Source organism: Hypanus sabinus, chromosome 6, assembly GCF_030144855.1.
Source record: "Hypanus sabinus isolate sHypSab1 chromosome 6, sHypSab1.hap1, whole genome shotgun sequence".
Taxonomy (NCBI): Eukaryota; Metazoa; Chordata; class Chondrichthyes; order Myliobatiformes; family Dasyatidae; genus Hypanus; species Hypanus sabinus.
The window spans coordinates 31,860,461-31,881,026 of NC_082711.1; the positions used below are offsets into that span (position 1 = coordinate 31,860,461).

The following is a 20,566-nucleotide window of genomic DNA, read 5'->3' on the forward strand; positions in this document are numbered from 1 at the left end:
CCTTGTCCCGCAGCCTCGTTAGCACCGCTGCTGGTGTTTCTTCCGAACCTCGGGCCTCTGGTACGAACTCGCCTAGGACCATTAGGGTGGCGCCGTAGACCATTTCTGCCAAGGTGGCATCCAGGTCCTCCTTGAGGGCTGTGCGGATGCCCAGTAGGACCCAGGGAAGCTCATCTGTCCAGTTGGGGCCCCTGAGGCGCACCATCAGGGTCGACTTGAGATGCCGATGGAATCGCTACCAAACCGTTGGACTGGGGATGGTACGCTGTGGTGTGATGCAGCTGGGTGCCCAGGAGCTGCGCCAGTGCTGTCGCTGTCCACAAACCAGACGTGAACTGTGCCCCTCTGCCGGAGGTGACGTCCGTTGGGAGGCCGAACCTGGCGATCCAGTTTGCAATGAGCGTCCTGGCGCAGGACTCAGTGGACGTGTCTGCGAGCGGTATGGCTTCCGGCCATCTGGTGAATCTGTCTACCATGGTAAAGATATACCTGATGCCCCGGGAGACTGGCAGGGGGCCGATGACGTCCACGTGGATGTGTTGGAACCTCCTGTGCGTCAGCTGGAACTGCTGGAGGGGAGCCTTCACAGGTCGCTGGACTTTGGCGGTCTGGCAGTGTACGCAGGTCCTGGCCCAGTGTCCGACCTGTTTGTGCAAACCCTGCCAGACAAATCTGTCTGCTACCAGCCTGATGGACGCCCGGATGGATGGGTGGGCCAGGTAGTGTCAAACACCCGGCCCCTCAATGCTGCCGGTACCACGGGTCACGGTTTGCCGGTAGACACGTCGCACAGGAGTCGATCCGCTGCCGGGCCGATGGAGACATCCTCCAAATGGAGCCCCGAAACGGCGGTGCGGTAAGCTGGGATCTTGGTGTCTGACCGTTGTGCTTCCGCCAGTGCTGCGTAGTCTGTTCCTGAGGACGATATGCCTACTGAGTGGAGGCAGGGGTGAGACAGTGTGTCAGTGTCTGACCATTGTGCTTCCGCCAGTGCTGCGTAGTCTGTTCCTGAGGATGATATGCCTACTGAGTGGAGGCAGGGGCGAGACAGGGGTGAGACAGGGGCGAGACAGGGGCAAGACAGAGTGTCGGCGACAACGTTGTTCTTCCCTGCGATGTGGTGGACATCCATGATGAATTCTGAAATAGAGGACAGGTGCCTCTGCTGCCGAGCCGACCATGGGTTCAATACCTTGGCCAGTGCAAAGGTGAGGGGCTTGTGGTCCATATACATGGTGAACTCCCTTCTCTCGAGGAAGTACCGGAAATGCAGGACAGCCAGGTAGAGCTCTAGCAACTCTCTGTCGAAGGCACTGTACTTCACCTCTGGTGACCGTAGGTGCCGGCTGAAGAAAGCGAGTGGTTGCCACTGGTCCTCGATGAGCTGCTCCAGGACTCCGCCAACTGCCGTGTTGGAAGCATCGACTGGGAATGCCGTGGGTACATCGACTCTTGGGTGCACCAGGAGGGCCGGCTTTGCCAGCACCTCCTTGGCCTGCTCGAACGCCTCCGTGGACTCCGCGTCCCATGCCACTTCTTTGGCCTTGCCGGCCATCAGGCTGAACAAGGGTCTCATGATGCATGCTGCCGCCAGCATGAACCGATGATAAAAGTTGACCAACCCTACGAATTCCTGCAGGCCCTTGACCGTGCTGGGCTTGGGGAACTGGCGGATGGCCTGGACCTTGTCCGGTAGGGGAACTGCGCCATGTTAGTTGACTCTGTGGCCCAAGAAGTCGATCTCCGTCAGCCCGAACTGGCACTTTGCCAGATTAATTGCCAATCTGTGGTCACTCAGGCATTGGCAGAGCTGGTGCAAATGTGCCACGTGCTCTTGGTGCAAACTGCTGGCCACCAGGATATCATCCAAGTAAATGAAAATGAAATCCAGGCCGCGTCCCATCTTGTCCATGAGAATTTGAAAAGATTGGGCTGCATTCTTGAGACCGAAAGGCATCCTCAGGGATTCGAACAAGCCGAACGGGGTGATGAGGGCTTGGGCACGTCGGCGGGGTGCACTGGGATCTGCCTCACCAGGTCGATTTTCGAGTAGATGGTCATTCCGTGCAGGTCCGCCATGATGTCCTGGTTGTGGGGTACCGGGTATCTGTCAGCAGTTGTGGCATCGTTGAGCCTTCTGTAGTCTCCGCAGGGCCTCCATCCTCCTGCGGACTTGGGCACCATATGCAGCGGGGATGCCCACGGGCTGTCTGAGCAGCATACGATTCCCATCTCTTCCATCTTACGCAACTCCTCCTTGGCGAGGTGGAGCTTGTCGGGTGGGAGCCTGCGAGCTCGGGCGTGCAGCAGCGGTCCTTGCGTGAGGATGTGGTGCTGCACGCCGTGCTTGGGGTCGGCCGTGGAGAACAGCGGGGTGACTATGGAGGGGAATTCCGCCAACACCCTGGAGAATTTGTTACCCGAGAGGGTCACGGAATCCAGGTGGAGGACCGGTAGCTTCTCCGAGCTGGAAAGTCTGGAACGTCTCGGCGTGGACCAAACGCCGGCCTTTTAGGTCGACCAGGAGGAAGTTGGCTCATAGGAAATCTGCCCCTAGTAGTGGCTGTGACACTGCTGCCAATGTGAAAGTCCAAGTGAATCGGCTGCAGTGAGATAGTTCACGGGCCGTACGTCCGAATACTGGTGCCATTTGCAGCGGTGAGTTCGGGGCCTGGGACCGAGTTACGAGTGTCCATGTTCAAGGAGGGATTTCAGCCCCGGTGTCTACCAGGAAGCGCTGCCCGGAGAGTTGGTCCCAGAGGTACAGGAGGCTGTCTCGGTGGCCAGCTGTCGTAGCCATTAGCGACGGCTGGCCCTGGCGTTTCCCGGAAAAGCACATGGTGGACGGCAGCGGTGCGCGCCTGAGCCCCATCTTTGGTGATAGAAAGACCACTGTTCTGAACTTTCGTCTTTTTCCCCCGTGGGTCTCGACAGCTTCGGTTGCGGGGCCTGGGCTTTGGGACGCGGGATCGTGGCTAGGCCAATGAAGGCTGCTCCACGTTGCTTGCTCTGCCAAAGGACGTCTGCTTTACTGCGACCCTGCGTGGGTCGCTGAAATCCTCACTCGTGAGGAGAAGGCAAATCTGGCATTTGCTCGAGGAACAACTGTTTAAATAAAAGGCATGGCTTATGGCTGTCCATGAGCGCCAGCATATCATTCATGAGTTCGGATGGCGTGTGGTCGCCCAGGCCATCCATGTGTAGCAGCCATGTGGCCCATTCGCGGCAGGAGAGTCCGAAGGTACGGATCAGGAGCGCCTTAAGCTTAGTGTACCTGTCCTCAATTGGTGGCTGGTGTAGGAAGTCGATGATCCAGCCTGCCGTCTCCTGGTCGAGCGTGCTGACCACGTAGTAGTACCGTGTGGTGTCGGCTGTAATGTCTCTGATATTGAACTGGGCCTCAGCCTGCTCGAACCAAACGTGGGGCTGAGTGGCCCAGAAAGTCGAGAGCTTCAGAGAGACCGCACTGTGTGAGTTGCTCGAACTCATGGCTGGTCGCTGAGTCGCCAGCTCCAGATGCCATCTGGAACATCGGGGTCACCAATGTAGCCGCGTGCAATGCACTACTAAAGAAACACATGGAGGCAGAGAGAGCTGAACTTAGAATGCCTTTACTGATTCAAAATCGCGCGCTTAAATCTCCCCTCCCATGGGCCCCTGCGACCCGCGGGGCAGACGTGACGTCAGACTGTCCCCGGAAGGTACTTCCAAACACACTACCACGTGTCTGCCCGTGGCTTCTGATGGCGGTTCGAATCCCGCGTGTGCAGGCTGCCACAATAGAATAATAACCATAATAATATCAATGAAAGACCACACCGACTTGGGCATTCAATCAGTGTGCAAAAGACAACAAACTGTACAAATTCAAAAAGAAAGAAATAATAAATAAATAAACAAACAAATAAATAAATAAGCAATAAGTATTGAGAACTTGAGTTAAAGAGTCCTTGAAAGTGAGTCTGTAGGCTTTAATGATATGGTGTGAAGTTATTCCTCAGATTCTGGAGCCTGATGATTGAGGGATAATGACTGTTAACTGTTCCAAGGTATAAGTAGCACCATATTATCAACAACTTGTCCTGGTCCAGCTATAAAGGTGCTATGACCAAGAAAGCATCCTAGTACCTCTACATCCTCAGAAGGCTAAGGAAAATTTGCACATCCCTGATGACCTTCACCAATTTTAAGCACCATTATCATTCCAAGCTGTGCTCACCATAGGATGTATACTTATTCAAAGCATCACAGCTTAATATGGAAATTGTGCTGCCCAAGACTACAAGAAATCAGAGAGAGTTGTCGATCATGAAAACTGGCTTTCCCTCCATTGACTCTGTAGGCAACACAATCAAGAATCTCTCCCACCTGGTCATTCTCTCTTCTCCTCTCATCAACTGGGCAGAAGGTTCAAAAGTTTGAGAATACAGGCCAAAGGCAACTTCTGTTGCCTTGTTATATGTCGCCCTCTTGAATGATCTTTTTACGATAAAGATGAAATCTTGATCTCTCAGTTTATCCTGTCATGACTTTTGCACCTTATCAGTTTACCTGCAGCTAATTTTCTCTGTAATTGCAAAGTTACTTTCTGCATTCCATTTTGTTTTTCTTTTGTAACAGCTTTTTGGATTTAATGATCTGTCTGGTTGACATACATCGCTGTACATAGGGCATTAAATCATTTACTGGTTATCGATTGGCTTATTTCACTGTCAATCAAGCCTGGTATCCATAATCCTTTAAGTGAGTGGGAATGATTTAATGCATTAAATCCATCTTAATGACTTAAAGGATTGTGATTTCTACAATTACTGCTCTGCACTTACTGTATTTTCCTGCAGAAATCAACCTTTCCCTTTTTATGGAAGAAGTGGGTTCTACTTCCTCTTTTCAATAGAGAGTTTCTTCTGCACAATTGACAACTGGCTCTGAGTCCACATTCCAACTCTGGCTGATGGTGGCATGAGGAGTGGGTCAGGATGGCGGAAAGTATGAGGTGATCAATGTTGTTTATTAACCACAAGCAGAGCTGGAAGAGCACGTGCAGGAGATTCTGAGAACACAAGGTCAGAGACTGTTCATTGACACACCTAGGTGCCTCCAGGATTTCATCAAGAGTCAGAAAGTCAGAATTTCCTTCTGATCAACGTTCTCAATCAATGCATAGCATGATGGTAAACACAAACACCAGTGCCCAAAAATGGAAAAGCCTACAAGAAATAGTGTATACAGCACAGTCCACAGTAGGAAAAGCCCTCTCCACTATTGAGCACATCCACAAGGTGACTGCCACAAGAAGGCAGCACCCATCATCAAGGAATTCCACCATCCAGGCCATTCTCTCTTCTCGCTGCTGCTGTTGGGAAAGAGGTTCCGGAACCTTAGTTCCCACACCACCAGGTTCAGGAACAGATATTACCCTACAAACATCAGGCTCTTAAACCAGCGTAGATAACTTCACTCACCTCAAGGCTGAACTGATTCCAACCTATGGACTCACTTTTAAGGACTTTATAACTCGTGTTCTCGGTATTGATTTATTATTATTATTATTATTAATTTTTATTTTGCATTTGCACAGTTTGTCTTCTTTTGCCCATTGTCTGTCTATCAGTGTTTGTGTGTAGTTTCTCACTGATTCTATCGTGTTTCGTTGTTCTACTGTGAATGCCTGTAAGATAATGAATCTCAGGCTTGTACATGGTGACATACACACATTCCGATAATAAATTGACTTTGAACTTACTTAGACTTTCAGTCAAACCAGCTTCAACAGCATGCAACCTATGCCCATTAGGTTTCTGGAATGAGATAGAGGATGCTCGTAACAATAGCAGCATATTTTACCTAAAAATAAGAGGTGCCATGGAGTGATTCTGAGCAGCAATTGAAACTCTGCAATCAAGCAACTGTAGGAAACTATCTGAGCTTCTCTGTTGCAGTTCAATCAGCATTAGAAGGTCTTGTTGAGATCACTAACTTGCAATCATTTCTATTATTCTCTGCTTTCTCTTGAATTCATACCATTATATGCTTTTTCAGAGCTAGCTATAAATTATTCTGCATATAATTTCAGTTATTATTTTATTCCAGTTATTAATTAGCTTCACTTTTATCATTTCAATAAAATAGAAAGAGACTGCAAAAAAAGTGAGTTACAGAGGGATTTTGTGTTGTTGATGCTATATCTGCAATACTACACACAGTTTTGATCCCTCATCTAATAAATAATATTGCAGCAATTGAAGGGGAATCTCTGGGATAAGAGCTGAATCCCATCAAGAAAGGCACAGTAGGCCAGATGCTGGATTTATTAATCAAACCATTGAGTATAAAAGCAGGGAAGTGGTGCTGGACCTTTATAAAGCACAGGTTTGGTTTGAGCTAAAATATCACATTAAATCCTGGTCAGCTTGTTTTTGGAGGTATGTGGGGATACTGGCCTGGTCAGAGAATCAAAGAGTCACAGCATGGAAAATGGGCCCTTTGGCCCGTCTCATCTGTGCTGACCATGTTTCCCAACCGACCATGTCCCATTTAAAAATGAAAGATTACAGAGATTAGCAAAATTTGCCACATGTACATCAAAACATACAGTGAAATGAGTCATTTACATCAACAACTGACACTGCCTGAAGGTGTGCTGTGGGCTGCCTGCAAGAGTCACCATGCTTGTGGATATGGCATGCCCACAACTTACTAACCCCAACCTATGCATCCATTTTGGAATGTGGGAGGAAACTGGAGCACCCAGAGGGAACCATGTGGCCTGGGAGAACGTTCAGCCAGCATTAGTGGGAATTAAATGTGATGCTGTAAAGCGTAATGTTAACCACTCTGCCACCCGATTCCTCTCAACCTTCCTTATAAATGTATCTGTCCAAATGTCTTTTGGTCCTGAGGAAAGTCACATCATCTTATCACCTCATTAATAAAAGGTTATTAATATCACCTTTCCTTAAGTAAATTGTGGTAAACTATCACCACAAACATTGAAGAGGCGAGTGAAGGTGAAGCAATCAATGGATGAGCCATACTGGTGTGTTGCAAAATTGAGGCAGATGGAGTTGGAGTGAGCAATTTGGAGAGGAGGAGACAAGGCAGAAGAGTTTCGATGCCTGTCTAACTAATCTGGGTGCGAGGTTGGATTCCTCGAAGTGCTGAACCGATTTTGAGAGCTCAAGAATGGCTTTGGGCTGAGTGGTGAGATCTAGGCCTAGGGCACATGTCTGGGTGGTGTGGTCAAGGCTTGGAGCAATTCACCGTGGCAGGGCCCTGGTCCGAACGCGACGCTGTTTGGACAATTTAAATGCTGGCCTAGATATACTGGAAAGGCAGGATGTTGGAACTGGAGGCGGCGGTCGAACTGATTTCACACTGAGGCTGTGAGACAACTCCAGCTGCTGTGCTTTGTGTCTGGGAGCTTCGCGATGATTTGCCCAGTAATATGATGAACTGAGACCGAGGCTTCGGGCCTACACTGGGCTGCTCTGGGATTTGGATCTAGGGACTCAGTCTGGTTTGAAATGCAGTTGCTTGCTTCTATTGTTTGCATGATTTGTGCTTTTTCTCTTTCTCTGCACATTGGGTGCTGGTCTTTTTAAAAATTGGTTAACTTCAGGTTCTTTTGCTCTGCGGCTGCCTGTAAGTAGATGAGTCTCAAGGTTGTACAATTTATACATCTTTTGATATTAAATATACTTTGAATCTTGAACCTTTGAAAAAGCTAAAGGAAAAGCTGATAGAAGAATACAAAATTGTGGAGGAGCCAGACAGAGTAATAGAGGGAGGCTGCTCCACTTGATGGATCAGTTGAAGACATGAGGTCACAGCCACAAAATAAAGGTGAAGAAAATTAGCAGTGACATGAGGAACAACCTTTTTACTCAGCATGTGTTTGGAATCTGGAACATGCTGCCTGCAGTTGTGGAGGGGGCAGGTTCCATTGCATCCATTAAAAGGAAATTAGATAAAAAAAATATGGTGAGGAAAATTTGTAAAATTGTAGAGAAGTGGATTGGAGGGTGCGACTAATGGGTTGCTGAAGTAGATAGCAGATCAGACACATAGGTTGAATTCAACCTGTTATTGTAAGAACAGAACTAGGCATCCATTAAATGTTGAGCAGCAACACACACAAAATGCTGGAGGAACACAGAAGGCCAGGCAGCATCTATGGAGAAGAGAAAACAGCTGGCACTTTGGGCTGAGACCCTTTATCAGGACTGGAAAACAAGATGAGAAGTTAGAGCAAGAAAGCTGGGTGGAGGAGAGAAAGAAGTAAAAAGTGGTATGTGATAGGTGAAATGTTGAGCAGTATCTTTGAAAGCACAAACAAGAGAAAATCTGCAGATGCTGGAAATCCAAGCAACACACACAAAATGCTGGAGGAACTCAGCAGGCCAGGCAGCATCCATGGAAAAGAGTGCAGTTGACGTTTCGGGCCGTGATGCCAATTGTACTCTTTTCTGTTGGTACCACTTGGCTTTCTGAGTTCCTCTAGCACTCTGTGTGTGTCATTTGAAAGCACCATGCCATCTATCACTCGACTGAAGATTCACTGGAATTCAGAAGAATGTGGGTAACCTCATTGAAACCTATGGAATGGTGAAAGGCCTTGATAGAACAATTGCAGAGATTGTTTTCTGTGGTGGGAGAGTCCAAGACCAGAGGACACAGCCTCAGAATAGAGGTGCATCCTTTTAGATGAGAAGGAATTTCTTCAGGCAGAGAGTGGTGAATCTGTGGAATTCTTTGCCACAGGCAGCTGGGGAGGCCAAGTCTTTATGTATAATTAAGGCAGAGGTTGATAGATTCTTGATTGGTCAGGGTATGAAGAGATACAGGGAGAAGGCAGGAGACTGGAGCTGAGAGGAAAATTGGATCAGCCATGGAGAAATGGCGGAGCAGACTTGACGGGTCAAATGACCTAATTCTGCTGCTATATCTTATGGTCTTAAAATCTTATGCACCTCTATCAAGTTACCTGTCAGCCACCTTCATTCCAAAGAGAAAGTCCTTAGCTTAACCTTTTCACATAGGCATGTTCTCTGATCCAGGCTGCATCCTGCTAAATCTCCTCTGCACCTTTGCTAAAGTTTCAGCATCCTTCCTATAAATGAGTGTAGGCAATACCTTGGTTCAACATGTCATTGGAAAGGCAGTGCTCCCTCTGTAGTACATTGGAAAGTCAGTTTAGATCTTTGCATTTGAGTTGTCACTACTTTTGGATTCAGAGGTAAGGCTGTTGGGCTCTGTGGGCCACTGTTGACACTAAACTAACCTTAAAGTGGGGTAGTCAGGGTGTCAAAGGTTATGGGGAGAAAACAGGAGAATGGCACAGAGAGGGATAGTATTTCAGCCATGATAGAATGACAGGGCAGACTCAATGGGTTGAATGGTCTAAAGCTGCTCCTGTGTCTTATGCTCTTATAGCATATACACAGAGTCCATCCCACATTGTGTGGTAGATAATAAATGTTTTCATGGCAAAATAGTTTATGCAGAGGACAATGGTTCAGTCTTGATAACGCAAGCGCAATTAACAGCTTATTGATAACTGAGAGAAAATCAGCGTCGTCGGATACAAGAGGCAAACACTATGGCATCTAGGCAGAGGGGACAGGTTTATCAATGCCTGGAAGTAACAGACAAGCTCACTACGTACTCTGAACCAATAAGTTGTCTAGATAAAGCAAACTGATTCCACATCTTCTGAAATAAAGCAACAATGCTACCATTGTCTGCAATAAGCAGGTCAGAACAGTGTCATCTCAGAAAACCAGCGTTGGCTGCATAAAGCAGATAAGGTCACTGTTATTGGATGAAGCAGCAAAGTTTATTGTCATCTGGGAACAATAGCCCAAAGAGCTTTTCAATGAAGTTCCACTTGCTATTTAGCATGACATCTGAGTCTTGTCTTATTAACCGCTTCTCCAAGCAAGCTTAGGGCAATTGAATTAAGATGAAACGAGGAGCATATTAATAAACAGCATCATTTACAGTTGGTATAAATTGCAGTCAAACATACACTTGAAGTGGGTCTGTTTTTGTCAGACTTTGCAGGGCAAGGCACAGAGGTGTGACAAGCTGCAAATTTGATTCACATATTTTCTAGTGTTAATCACTGAAGCCACTTGCCAGGCAACCGTATTATCCAAAAAATAGTAGGATTCCTAATCAAGTAAGTACATTTAACTATCACAGGTTCGGTAACATTTTTTCTGTTCAGATTTTTAAAACGGAAGTACTTTGAAAATGTTATCTGTGTATTTACTAGACAGATCATAGTGTTAATCTGGGTACAATGTAAATTGATACACAGATGGCCTGTTGGAGCTCACTGCCACTGTACTTCTCATAAGAATGAGCCTCTTACTCCCATCCTAGTGCTGTTATATGGGTGCATGAGCCGCATCAAAGTTCAAAGAACAAAGTACATTTATTATCAAAGTATGTATAGGGCATACAAACTCCAGATTTACCTCCTTACAGGCAGCCATAAAACAAAGAAACCCAATAAGACCAGAAGATATAGGAGCAGAATTAGGCCATTTGGCCCATCGAGTTTGCTCCATCATTCAATCATGGCTGATCCCCTTTTTTCTCTCCTCCTCGACCCCATTTCCCAGTCTTCTCTCCATAACCTTTGATGCGATGTCCAATCAAGAACCTATCAATCTCTAGATTGATCAACCTATCAACAGAATCCATTAAAAAAAGATCATCAAACACCCAATGTGCAGGAAAAAAATCAAATCTTGCAAACAATAAAAGTAAGCAAAATCACATTCCAAACCGTAGTTCACAGAAGTGAGTCCACAGCCACAGAGCTAAGCACTGCTGCAGCTGACCAAGGAGGCCACAGCCTTATTCCTGAATAGAGATGAATAAATTTCACGGAGCATTGAACTGAACACTGACCATTTTAATCTGGCCTGGTGCTTAAATTGGCAAACCTTGGATTGAACCTTACCCTTGGGCCTGGGCTTTGGGCCCGCTGCCTCAACTCTGCCTTTCCTCAGTTCTACTGCATCAAATCGCCTCCGACTCTGACTTGCCTCAGTTCTGCCCCGACAACCGGATCCTTTTAACCTGGCCTGGCACTAAAAGGCCAAACAATGTCTCATTCCCCACTCTTGGGCCCAGGCTCGAAATGATTTCTTTGCCATCATCTCCAAAGTGCATTTCACTTTCTTGCTTTGGCATTTTGGAGAGTTCCTTCCAATTCCTTGACCTCTGTCGAAAGGAAAGGTGAGAGCTTCAGACACAAGGAAAAGCCAAATTCCATATTGGACTTCTATCTCTTCTCCACTAATGGGAGGCCCGGTTCCTTCCTCCTGTAGTCAATAATCAGTTCCTTGATTTTGCTGACATTGAGTGAGAGGTTGTTGTGGCACCATTCAACCAGATTTTCAATCTCCCTCCTGTACGCCACGTCATCACTATCTTTGATTTAGCCAAAAACATCAGTGTCATCAGCAAGTTTAAAAAGGGCATTGGAGCTGTACTTAACCTCATGGTCATAAATGTAAGGCGAATCAAGCAATTGGCTAAGGCCAGTGGTATTGCACCTGTTACAGAGTTACTGTGGTGGTGAGCAAAGTGCAGCCAGTTCAGGGTCTTGCTCAGGTTGGGGTTAACTCTAGCCATGACCAACGTCTCAAAGCATTTCATCATAGGAAGTGATGGCTGAGTTGTAGACTCAGCCAACTCCATCACAGCACAAGCCTCCCCACTATTGAGGGCCTTTCAATAGGCAGTGCCTTCAGAAAGAAGATCCTTTCCATCCAGGACATGTCCTCTTCTCATTACTACCATCAGGATGGAGAAACAGGAGCCTGAAGACCCACATTCAATGTTTTAGCAACAGCTTCTTCCCCTGTGCCATCAGATTTCCGAACGGTCTATAAACTCATGAACACAACCTCACTGTTCCTCTTTTGCACTCTTTATCTATTTATTTGAACTTGGAGTAATTTGTTATGCCTGCACTGGAGTGCCACCACAAAGCAACAAATTTCATGTGCTGTTTTAGTGACCTGACTCTGGCAACCCACCTGCTTACCAACCCCAAGTGCAGCTTTAACCAATATTTATGGAATGTTTCAAAAGTCCTGCCTTTAAAGCCCTCCATTTATTTCTGTATTATTTTTTATAATGATTATTTAACTTTTCAACCATGTTGCAGTTTTTCTGTAGCGCATAAACTGCGGCTTGTATGCTTTTCCCCCTTGTTGATTAATATTTCTAATGCATACGTTTTTCTGTTGTCATTATGTCCTCATTAACTACTGGGGTAGCCCACCAACTCTTTTGCTTTATCTTTCCTTTCCATGCATTAAATACTCAAGAAGATGCACTTCACAACCTTGGTAACCATGCAACCATTTCTATCTATTGTTTATTTAATCAAATCCATTTATCTCAATTTATGCCTACATTTGGCAATATTATTGTGAGTGCCTTATGCATTCAGATACAGCGCCTTTAATTTTATTTCTTCACCATGGGTTCTTTGTTTGACCTTGTTCACTGATGCACTTTGATATTAAATTTCCTTCCTGTTCATTTAGCTTCACGGCACTACTAAGTTACTTTGCACCATGGCCTTGATATTCTTCTGAAATTTATCAAATTCCCCTCAAGAAAGTTTTACTCATGTTATACTTTGATTATATATGATAATTAACAGACAGGGCATAGAACATAGAACAGTAAAACACAGGAACAGGCCTTATGGCCCACAATATTGTGCTGAACAAATAAAAATTAGTAATTCAATGCCTAACTAAACTAATCCCTTTTGTCTACACAAAGACTGTATCCCTCCTTTCTTTGCACATCCATCCCACAATAAATGCCCTTATCATGCATTGTCCCCTGGCAATGCATTTCAGGCATACACCCTGAGGCCTCCATTGGCTAGGGCTGACATTGGATGATGCGTTCTAGGTACGCAAGTCAGGGTGGTACAGTATGGCAAGCAAGCTGTTGCCCACATAGCAAACTCCCTCACTCCATACATCTGATGAACCCAAAGGAATGGCAGAGACAGATACAACTTGCACTAGCAGTGTCGCAGGAGTTGCCTATAAGCGTTGAACTCAGCATTAATATTCAAGCTCCTGACTTTTTTCCCTGGGGTTTACTCGCAAAACCTTCCCCACGAGTGGGTATAGCCACAAGGCAGCGGAAGTTTGAGATCTGAGTTTTCCTTCTCCAAGCTGAGCTGGCATCCTTGGCTGATGAGCTCCATCTGCCTGAGGTGACTGGCTTAAGGCACCAGTAGGCCATCATTGCCCATTCTTCTGTCAGTAGAAACAGTTCTGCCGGGTTTAGTAGCTAAGCCACACGTGAAGGCTAAGAGTTGGACTTGGCTGTCTTAGGCTATTTGAGGTCCATGCCATTGGGAGCATTTAATAGATAGTGGGATCTTGTCCCCATTACCACCCCCAGCAATAACAATCTTAAGGGACCAGGCATGTGCCTCTCCTTGTGTAAAATATTTGCCCTGTATCCTCTTTTGAACTTACCCCTTCTCACCTTGAAGTAATTTAAGAAGTCTGAGTCAATAGTGAGCACAAGTAACAATCGTACCCTCACAGTTTCATTGTATACATGTGAATGGGGAAGACCATTCAGCCTATCTCAATCCAGACCATTTTACTGATCGTCTCCCCCAAAGAAATCCAGCTACTTACGGCTTAGAACAGTACAACACAGGACAAGCTCTTCAACCGACAATGTCTGCATTGAACTTGATGCCAAATTAAACTAAATCTCTTTTGCCTCTATGTGATTCTTAGAACTTAGAACAGTGGAGCACTGGACAGAAAATTCAGCTCATGATGTTGTGACAATCTTGATGCCAATTTATACTAAATGTCTTCCTTTCACCCATGTCCCTCCATTCCCTTCATCTTCAGGTGTGTATCTAAAAGCCTCTTAACCTCCACCAAACTGCCCTCTTCCACTGCCCTGATAACCTACTCCAGGAACCTACAACTCTCTGTGTAAAACACTTGCCCCTCACATTGCCTTTAATGCTCCCCCTCCTCAACTTTAAAAGCATGCCACTGGTGTTTGACATTTACACCCTGGAGAGAAGTATCTGACTGCACTCTATCTATCACTGTTGTATAAACTTCTATCAGGTCAACATCCCCAGCCTCTGATACTCCATGGGAAACAACCCAAGTTTGCCTGACCTCTCCTGATAGCTTGTATCCTCTAATCCAGGCATTTTGGTAAACCCCTCTGCACCCTTTCCAAAGTCTCCATATCCTTCCTATAATTGGGCGACAACTAATATTTAGAGAATGTTTCAAAAGTTCTACCCTAACTACTCTGGAGGGACTACTGTATTTAAGTGAGAGTAAGTGAAGAATGGCCCAAGGTTTGGATGATTCAAGTACATTTCTGAACCAGATTGAAATGGTCAGCATTTTGGGGTTGGAGCTGAGGGACAGTCCGATTCAGCTCACTGCTCCGTGGGGTTTCCTCATCTCTGTGCTGGACAGAGGTTGAGGCCTGCAACCAGCAGACCGGATGCTGCGATGTCTGGCTTTGGGAATTTCAGTTCTGAATGCTGTTTGCTTACTTTTATTGTTCGCACGATTTTTTTTTCTCTCTCTCTCTGCACACTGGATGTTTGGCAGTCTTCTCTTGCTTTTAATGAATTCTACTGAATTCCTTTGTTTCGTGGCTGCCTGTAAGGTTGTATAAAGGATACATACTTTGATAATAAATGTACTTCGTACTTTTGAATTCCATTCTTCTTCTTAGTGCCTTGTTCCTTGGGTAGAACAATGGCAAAGTGCCTGAAGTTACTGCTTAACTCTCCCGCTCTGAGAGTTCAACCTCCTGGGGAAAAGATTACAGTACTATGAATGGGCGCTTTATGAACCTTGTGGACTGTAGGGACTGTCTCCATATCTTATGATTCTATGAAGATAATTTTGATTCAAGCTTAAATTGTAAAAAAATACTGTGAATGGGACAGGCTAATGGAGGTGGAGTCCCTATTAACAATCAAACTGGGAAGATGGAATGATATTGTTTGTAAAAATTTGTGACATCTCTCCTACATTTGGCATTCTTTCTCTCTCTCTACTTGGACTATCCTGGTGCATCTTGTAAGAGAAGTGACACCTTAACGTTGATCTCTGGACATATGTCAACCAATAGCAGGAAAGTGAGAAGCCATTAACTCAAAGGGTATTTTAATTTCTACACACTTTAAGGTTTATCTCAGTAAACAGAAAACATTCATTGCAGATCTTCTGCGTGTATTTTGCTGCCTAGATGAAATGATAAAATATATCTGAGTGATAAACCAGGTTAATGGAAAAGCAGTTAGCTGGAGGCTGCAGCTTCCTTTAAGTGTTCCAGTCTGCCTGCTTTACCTGTTAATCTTGTCAGTGCAGGACATTGTCAGCAGTTGTTCTCCCTGTAATACTCCATCCCACGTCTGGATGGAGTTAGAGGAGCGGATTGGAATGGTGCCTTCTCCAGATTCAATCTTCGTTCTGAGGTGGCTCCGAACTCTCCTGCTCAATGGCCTGCTGTGTTGCACTGTAAAAAGAGATAATACCGCTTTCAACGCTCACACTGAAGCCGAGAGTGAAGAAGCATTCATCTGAAATTCTGACAGAATAATAAAGGTTGCAAGCGCTGTTTTCTATTTGTGTGCATTTCTTGTCGCCCCATTATAGGAAGGATGTGGAGGCGTTTGAAACGATACAGAAGAGGTTTACCAGGATGCCCCCAGGATTAGAGTATGTAATCTATAAGAACAGTTTGGACAAACTTGGGTTGTTTTCTCTGGACTGTCAGGGGCTGAGGAGAGACCTGAGAGAGATTTATACACTTATGAGAAAGGGTAAATGGTTAAAATCTTTTTTCCAAGGTGCAAATGATATATACCGGAAAGCTTATATTTAAGGTGAGGGGGAAAAATTCAAAGCAGATGTGTGTAGATAGGTACATGCAGTGAATGGAGGGATACAATTCACAATGAAGGGCCTTGGTCAACTGTTTATTCCCCACCAGAGATGATGCCTGACCTGCTGAGTTGATGGGGTTGGGAGTAGGGATAAGACGGCTCTACCTATTTAAATGCTCCCAATGGCATACATATCAAATAGCCTCTGACAACCAAGTCCAGCCACCACACGTTGCTTAGGGAATAAGTCCTTAAGTCTGGCAGAAACGTTTCTACTAACAGGAGAAAGGGCAAAGGGACTTTTCTAGCGCCTTAAAACCAGTAGTTTTGGGCAGATGGGGCTTGTCAGCCATCATCGGTAGCTCATCCAGGATTAAGAAAACTCTGATCTCAAACCACGGCAGCCTTGCGGCTATACCCACTCATGGGGAAAGCTCCGGGAGCAAACCCCAGGGAAAAATCTGGAGCTGGAGTCCCAAAGTCAGCCCTACATTGAATTCAATGCTGACTGGCAACTTCTGTGACACCGTGGGCGCCAAACTGTACCAGTCTCTGCCATTCCTTTTGGGTTCATTAGCTGAGTGGAGGGGAGAGCCTGCCACATGCACAACAGCTTCCTCTTTGTACTGTAGTGTCCTGCCTTGTATATCATGTTGGCAGCTAGGATGCAACCACGGTCGGCCTTGACCAGTGGAGGTCCTCATGGATCATGTGCAGGCAGAAGGGATTCAGTTCAACCTAGTCTCATGTTTGGCACTGACACTGGACCCGTTCCTGTGCTGCACTGTTCTCTATGTTATCTCCTGCATCCCAAATCAGGACAATCAGAATCAAATCAGAATGAGGACAAAGAGCAACACTTTGTTTAATGTGTGCTTGTGACTATCTATCCTAGGGATTGAGTTTGGAGAGAGAAAGAGGAATTTGGGACAAAATATCTATTTTCTTGGACCAAATAATGAATGACTTTAGAGTTCCAAGACACATCAACTGTTCTTGGGATTAATTGTCATCTTGAGTCCAATCCTTGAGGATTGCAGGCTTTTTTAATATTTTAAACAAAAGATGTGGAAAATGATGGGATTTGTGGTAGGGATATGTTAATGCATTAGCTCTTAGTCCTTTCAATCAGATGCAGGAAAGGGTTCCTATTAAAAACTGATTAAAACCAATAGATGCTGCCTAGCCTGCTGAGTCCCTCCAGCAGTTTGTGTGTGTTGCTCTGGATTCTCTCATGTTTCCTATTAAAATATTTGTCCTTTCTACCCTGCATATCTTGTTGTAATCATCTCTCTTAAACAGCTGAGGAGAATGTATTTCTGCAGAGGGACTGTTTAACACAACTTCATCAAGATATTGGAGCACAATTCGGCGATTTGGCCCATCAAGTCTGCTCCGCCATTTCATCATGGTTGATCCAATTTTCCTCTCAGCCCCAATTTCTTGCCTTCTCCCCGTATCCCTTCATGCCCTGACCAATCAAGAATCTATCAAACTCTGCCTGAAATATACATAAAGAACTGGCTTCCACAGCTCCCTGTGGCAATGAATTCCACAGATTCACTGCTCTCTAGCTGAAGAAATTCCTCCTCATCTCTGCTCTAATAGGATGCTCCTCTGTTCTGTGGCTGTGTCCTCTGGTCTTAGACTCTCCCACCACAGGAAATAATCTCCCAACATCCGTTCTAAAAAGGCCTTTCACCATTCAATAGGTTTCAATGAGGTCAACCCTTATTCTTCTGAATTCCAGTGAATACAGACCCACAGCTATCAAATGCTCTTCATATGACAAGCCATTCATTCCTGGAATCTTTTTCATGAAACTTGTTTGAATGCTTTCCAGTTCCAGTGCATCCTGTCTAAGATAAGGGCCCCAAAACTGCTCACAATACTCCAAGTGAGGCCTCACCAGTGCTTTATAAAGTCTCAACATTACATCCCTGCTTTTATGTTCTGGTCCTCTTGAAATGAATGCTAACATCAATTTGCCTTCCTCATCAACTGCAAATTAACCTTTAAGGAATCTTGCACAACGACTCCCAAGTCCCTTTGCACCTCAGATTTTTTTTGTATTCTCTCTCCATTTAGAAAATAGTCAACCCTTTCATTTCTTCTACCAAAATGCATGACCATACACTTCCAGACATTGTATTCCATCTGCCATTTCTCTGCCCATTCTCCTGATCTGTCCAAATCCTCTGGTAACCTCTCTACTTCCTCAAAACTAAGTGCCCCTCCACTTATCTTCTGCAAACTTTGCAACAAAGCCATCAATTCCATCATCCAAATCATCGATATGTTACGTAAAAAGAATCAGTCCCAACACTGACTCCTGTGAAACACCAGCAGTCACAGGCAGCTAGCCAGAAAAGACTCTCTTTATTCCCACTCTTTGCCTCCTGCCAATCAGCCACTGCTTTATCCATGCTGAAATTTTTCTGTAACACCATGGGCTTGTAGCTTGGTAAGCAGCTTCATGTGTGACACCTTGTAAGAGGCCTTCTGAAAATCCAAGTGCACAACATCAACCGATTCTCCTTTGTCCTGCTTGTTATTTCTTCAAAAAATTCCAACAGATTTGTTGGGCAAGATTTTCCCTTGAGGTAACCAAACTGATACAGCTTAATTCATCATGTCCCTCCAAGTATCCTGAAATCTCATCCTTAATAGTTGACTCCAATATCTCCCCAACCACTGAGGTCAGACTAACTGGCCTATAGTTTCCTTTCTTCTGCCTCTCTCCCTTCTTGAAGAGTGGAGTGACATTTTCAATTTTCCAGGCTTCTGGAACTATTCCAGAATATAGTGATCATTCAAAGACATTATTAATGCCTTCACGATCTCTTCAGTGACCTCTTTGAGAATCCTGGGATACACACCATCTGGTTCAGGTAACTTATCTACCTTCAGACTTATCGGTTTCTGAACTACCTTATCTCTGCCTATGGTAACTTCACACACTTTATGACCTTTGACACCAGGAATTTCCACCATACTGCTAGTGTCTTTCACAGTGAAGACTGATGCAAAATTCTTAGTTCATCCTTCATTTTCATGTCCCCCATTTCTACCTCTCCAGCATCATTTTCCAATGGTCCGATATCCACTATCACCTCTCTTTTACAATTTATGTATCTGAAGAAAGTTTTGGGAATCCACTTTAATATTATTGACTAACTTACTTTTGTATTTCCTCTTTACCTTCTAAGTGACTTGCTTAGCCACAGTTATGCCATCTTTCCTTTAGAATACTTCTTCCTCTTTGGGATGTATATTTCCTGTGCCTTCTGAATTGCTTCCAGAAATTCCAGCCATTGCGACTCTGCCATCACCCCTGCCAGTGTTATTTTCCAATCAGTTCTAGTCAGCTCCTCTCTCATGCCTCTGTAATTCCCTTTACTCCACTATAATATTGATACATCTGATTTCAGCTTCTTCTCAAATTTCAAAGTGAACTTGATCATAGTATGGTCACTTTCTCTTAAGGCAGGGGAGTCAAACTCATTTTAGGTCACGGGCCGGATTGGGCAAAATGCAGCTTCATGCGGGCCGGATCAGTCGGCACGTGCGAACACAGCTTTCATTGCCTCTGTTTTTTCAGTCTGTTCTCATGTGTCTCGGTCTCTGCTATAACTACAAAGTGTTTCACTTCACAAATTCCATTTCTTATGAAGAAGACTGCTGAGCAAGCATTATTTTTATGATTGGTATTAACTTACAATCATAGGCTTCATATCGCTGGGCCATTAATAATTAAAATAATAGATCTATCTAAAGTGATCTCACAGGCCGGATATAATTGTACGCCGGGCCGGATATGGCCCGCGGGCCTTGAGTTTGACACCTATGCCTTAAGGGTTCTTTTACCTTAAGCTTTCTAATCAATTCCGGTTCATTGCACAGCACCCAATCCAGAATAACTGATCCTCTAGTGGGCTCAACCACAAGCTGTTCTAAAAAGCCATCTCATAGGCACTCTAGAAATTCTGCCTCCTGTAATCCAGCATCAACCTGATTTTCCTAATCTACCTACACATTGAAGTCCCTCATGACTATTGTAACATTGCCTTTTGGCATGCATTTCCTATCTCCCATTGCAATTTGTAGGCCACATTTTTACAACTGTTTGGGGGTCTGTGTACAATTCCCATCAGGGTCTTTTTACCCTTGCAGTTTCTTAGCTCTATCCACAATGATTCAACATCTTCTGACCCTATGTCACCTCTTCCTAATGAGTTGATTTCATTTTTCACCAATAGTGCAATGCCTCCCCCATTGCCTTCCTGCTCGTCCTTTTGATACAATATGTATACTTGGACATTAAGCTCCCAGCTATAAACTTTCAGCCATAATTCTGTGATGCCTAAAACATCATACCTGCCAATCTGCGACTGTGCTGAAAGTTCATCTACCTTATTCCGTATACTGTTTGCATTCAAATACAGCACCTTTAGCCCTTTTTGAACTTGTCCACCTTTTACGTTGCAACTCATCCTGATGACTGCAATTTTGCCCTATCAACAGCCTCTCCTCACTACACATTGCCTCTGTTTGTAAACCAGCTACCACATCTTTAGCACTATTATCCACCTTTCCAACCTTGCATTGAAATATACACAG

General features: G+C 45.0%; 1 protein-coding gene across 2 annotated transcripts in view; it reads right to left on the minus strand.

The window, feature by feature from the left end:
- Positions 1-20,566, minus strand: part of adarb2 (adenosine deaminase RNA specific B2 (inactive)) — a 794,386-nt gene that overhangs the window by 85,544 nt on the left and 688,276 nt on the right. For both annotated transcript variants that reach the window (XM_059971913.1, XM_059971912.1), the window contains one exon: positions 15,408-15,576. In XM_059971913.1, coding sequence (XP_059827896.1) covers positions 15,408-15,576 — 169 coding nt within the window. The remainder of the gene's footprint in view (positions 1-15,407; positions 15,577-20,566) is intronic.